The following is a 3,931-nucleotide window of genomic DNA, read 5'->3' on the forward strand; positions in this document are numbered from 1 at the left end:
TCCCCAGCAGCGTGGCCAGCAGGGCGAGGGGGGATTGTGCCCCTCTGCTGCACTCTGCTCTGGGGAGACCCCCCTGCAGTGCTGCCTCCACTTGGGGGGTCCCACCAGCAGAAGGACACGGAGCTGTTGGAGCGGGGCCAGAGGAGGCCTCAGAGATGCTGGGAGGGCTGGAGAACCTCTGCTGGGAGGACAGGCTGGGAGAGTTGGTGGGGTTCAGCCTGGAGAAGAGAAGGCTCCGGGGAGACCTGAAAGCCCCTTCCAGTGCCTAAAGGGGCTCTAGTGAGAGCTGGGGAGGGACTATGGATCAGGGAGGGGAGTGATGGGATGAGCGGTGATACTTTTAAACTGGAAGAAGGGAGGTTTAGATGAGATATCAGGAAGAAGTTCTTGACTGGCGCCTGCCAGGAGGTCGTACTTCCTTGGGACATGCTGACAGCATAAGCTGGTTTTGGGGCCTTAGTCCAGAGTTTGCACAACCCTTTGCAGTCCAGTCTGGGTAAATTAGCGCTTATATTCATTGTGATCCATATTTTTCTTCCTGCCCTTCCTGTAGCGCCTGACCAAACACACCAAGTTTGTCCGAGACATGATCAGGGAAGTCTGTGGCTTCGCACCCTACGAGAGACGTGCTATGGAATTGCTGAAAGTTTCCAAAGATAAACGTGCTCTGAAGTTCATAAAGAAACGGGTATGTCAATCCAACATCTTAGCGAGGATGGCAAAAACTCTGCTTCAGTTAACTTTCTGTTTTCTGCCCTTCCCTGGGGATATTTTGCTTTTGAATACTCTTTTTTTTTTCCAGTTGTTTGGGAAGTTACTGTTCTGATCTGAGGGAGCGGAGGGAATGCCTCTTGGGTTGGGTGGGAGAGTGGGAGATGAACATAAAGGTGCTTTGCCAAAAAAGGCCCTGAGCTACAGCAATCCAGCCTTCCCTTGCTGGTTTTGCATTATTTGCAAGTCTGGTGTGGGAAGAGGAGAGCAATACTGATGGAGGTTGGGTACGATTAACCAGGCAACTTGAAATGGGGTTCATTGAGGGCAGCCTGAGTAGAAGTACTACTGTTATGCGATGGCAAGTAGTCAGTGGTGGGCCAGTCGAGGGGTGTGGGGTTCAAGTCCACGTTTACCAGGAATTTCCCATCCTGCCTGCTTTTTGAGTCAAGCTTCTTCAGTGAATGCCTGAAGCAGCCACGCAGGTTTATCTGTTCTCTGCTGGGATGAATGCACTCCTCTCTCCCCTGCAGGTTGGCACTCACATTCGGGCCAAGAGGAAGCGGGAAGAACTCAGTAACGTCCTGGCAGCCATGAGGAAAGCTGCTGCAAAGAAGGATTGAGTTGTACAGTCTAACTCAATAAAGTCCTTTCTCACAAAAACAGTGTAATGACTGTTGATGGTACATCTGCTTCAGCCTGTAGGAACAGGGTGCTCCTGGGGGTGCTGACAAAGAACTGAACTGCAGTAATCCACAACTGGCACTGCTGTTTTATTTTTACCTGCAGATGCTGGTACTGGAGTTGCTGGTATTGGCCTGTGATATATTCTAGTGGGGGAATCACCTTTGCAGAGTTAAGTGTTTCTCAGGATGTGGAAGCCTCTGCAATAGCTAAGCCTGTGAAGGCTGCAATACCTTTCACCTCTGGGTGTGCCTCCAGACCTAGATGGCTGTAGGAGAGAAGTCAGTGGACAAAAATTGCTGTTGAAAACAGTAGTAACTTTGTACTCCTTCCCCATGGCACTTCCAACGTTGTGCAGCTTTTCTTGCTCATGCATTTCCCCTTGTACTCTCCATTCATGCCTTACTTTCTGCAGTGTGTTATCAAATCATGAGAGAGAATGAGAGCTCTGAATTTCAGTGGGCTAGTTTTTTTTTCTCCACTAAGGGCTACTGTGCTGTGAGACAGGACCAGTGCTGTTCTTCCTGCACAAAGCAATACATTTCAACTAGACTACATGTAACTTCATGCAACTTGCCCTATTTAAATTGTTTTTCTAGCATTTGCCATAAGATGAAGTACTCAAGCTCTCTGTCCCAAGCTTGTGTTTACTGACATAAAACTGTCATGTTAAGACACTTAGTTCCTTTTTTCACTCAGTGAACATAAAACTGCAGTGGCAAAGACAGTCTGTGGTGGAGTGCAGTACAGTGCTAACTGCTGATACCGAGCACGTTGCTTTTCTGCGGGCTTTGCTCTCCCTTGAAGCTTGGGGTTGTTTCTGATGGTACAGACCTGTGATTTCATCTGGAGGACTGTGGTCCTCTGCAGCTGAACCTGCTCGCTCTGCTGAACTGTCCTAGAAAAATGTCACAGCTTCCTCTCCTGCTTAGCACAGGCTCATACACCAAGTCAGGGAGAAGTTTCTGAGAGCTACCAGTACATCAGGAACACGATACACGTGAATCACAGCCCCAGCTCTGTTGGTAGAGTTAATGTTTTTGTAAGCAGGTACTTAAAATAACGGTGAAATAACAATCTTTCATTATAAAAGACTTGACTAGCTCCACTGCTGGTGGCTGGCAACACGCATATTCCTTAAGTAAAATTTCACAATTTTATTGGAAATACTTAACGTGGATCATAATTCAATATTAAAGAGTGAGAAATACTTTATTCTACCAAAGCCATAATTCATTTCAGCAGCTGCGCAGCAGCAATAGCTCCATGTCCCACTTCAGGATTGCCCCCAGGTCACCCCATTTCTGGGTGGAGACTGATCATGAAGGGACAGACCACCTTCCATCCATCAGGCTGATGAACATCATCCTCCAGCGGAATCCAGGTTTGAAAATGCTATATCAAATACCTCTTTGTAGTGCTCAACAAAATGCACTTCTAGTCCTTCTGTAATGAATCCAGCAAGGTCATAATAATCCTTTTTATTCTCTGATGGCAGAATGATGCAGGTTACACCTGCCCTCTTCGCCTATGGGGAAAAGAAAGTTATGCAGTCTGTGGAGTCCTAGAAATCCATCAATCCACTAGAAACACACTCCCATTTTAGAAAGCAGGAACAAGAACAGTTATTTAGAACCATGATCTGGCTTTACTCTGTTCTTCAGAGAACAGTGAGGGCATTACTTACAGGAGATGTCACTAAGGAGGGATCATGTTCTAGATCTCCCCAAGCCCCCAAAACACTCTCCAGTCCCACCTTTTCAGCTGCAGGGACAGCTGAAGCAGGAGGTATTTTAGTAGGACTATGTCAACACATCGGGGGATTGGTTTAGACTAATTCATACTATACAGCGCTTTAAAAGTCTGTTCCAACTTGGGTGAGGATAAACCCTATAATCAAAGGAAGAATTAGAAACAGCTTATCAGACCAACCCACCACATCAAGATGCATGACCCATAGCACCGTTCTACAGAACATTTTGGTTGGGACATCTGCATCGGAAGGAGCGGAGAAGGTGGAGCCCACTCCTCAAGTGGCACATTTGTACCCACTTTGTGGGTGACCTGTGGGTCCCTGTGTGGTCACTCACACTCCTGCAAATGCAGCCAGTCATCAGTGCCACAGACATCCCTATCATATGTGAGTCCTGTAATGACTACTACAAAACGAAATGCAAAATTACCCATTTTAAAGCCACATGAGGAAAAGGAATCACACTGCACAAGGCTGTAGCCCAAACAGATTTGGGGACAGAACACTGATGTGAAGCCCCAGCTCAATAGGCTACCAAAATAGCGAATACCGTTCTTGAAGACAGAAAAATGCGTGTGATGCAAGCCTGATGTAGGCAAGAGCTGTACAGATGAAAAGTATGGGGAGAGATTCAATGCTTGGAAAAGAATTCTGAAAATGGCAAAGGGCTGAAACCAAAAAAAGCAAGCACCACTATAAATCCAGTGCCTGCAAGAGTGCTTCAGAGAACTCAGTCTATATAGCTCACAGAAAAAAAAAAGAAAAAAAAAAAAGAAAAAAAAA

The 3,931-nt window shown here is 46.6% G+C and overlaps 2 protein-coding genes across 4 annotated transcripts in view; one reads left to right on the forward strand and one right to left on the reverse strand.

Annotated features, from left to right (window-relative positions):
• RPL36 (ribosomal protein L36) overlaps nt 1-1,374 on the forward strand; it is a 10,928-nt gene extending 9,554 nt beyond the window's left edge. For all 3 annotated transcript variants that reach the window (XM_009880585.1, XM_009880583.1, XM_009880584.1), the window contains 2 exons: nt 554-688; nt 1,245-1,374. In XM_009880585.1, the coding sequence (XP_009878887.1) occupies nt 554-688; nt 1,245-1,334 (225 nt within the window). In that variant the 3' untranslated portion in view covers nt 1,335-1,374. The remainder of the gene's footprint in view (nt 1-553; nt 689-1,244) is intronic.
• Nucleotides 1,375-2,539: 1,165 nt separating this feature from the next.
• LONP1 (lon peptidase 1, mitochondrial) overlaps nt 2,540-3,931 on the reverse strand; it is a 20,020-nt gene continuing 18,628 nt past the window's right edge. Inside the window, exon 17 of the mRNA XM_009880586.1 lies at nt 2,540-2,923. Within this exon, the coding sequence (XP_009878888.1) occupies nt 2,759-2,923 (165 nt within the window). The 3' untranslated portion in view covers nt 2,540-2,758. The remainder of the gene's footprint in view (nt 2,924-3,931) is intronic.

This window comes from Charadrius vociferus, unplaced genomic scaffold (genome assembly GCF_000708025.1).
Source record: "Charadrius vociferus isolate BGI_N301 unplaced genomic scaffold, ASM70802v2 scaffold702, whole genome shotgun sequence".
NCBI classification, from domain to species: domain Eukaryota; kingdom Metazoa; phylum Chordata; class Aves; order Charadriiformes; family Charadriidae; genus Charadrius; species Charadrius vociferus.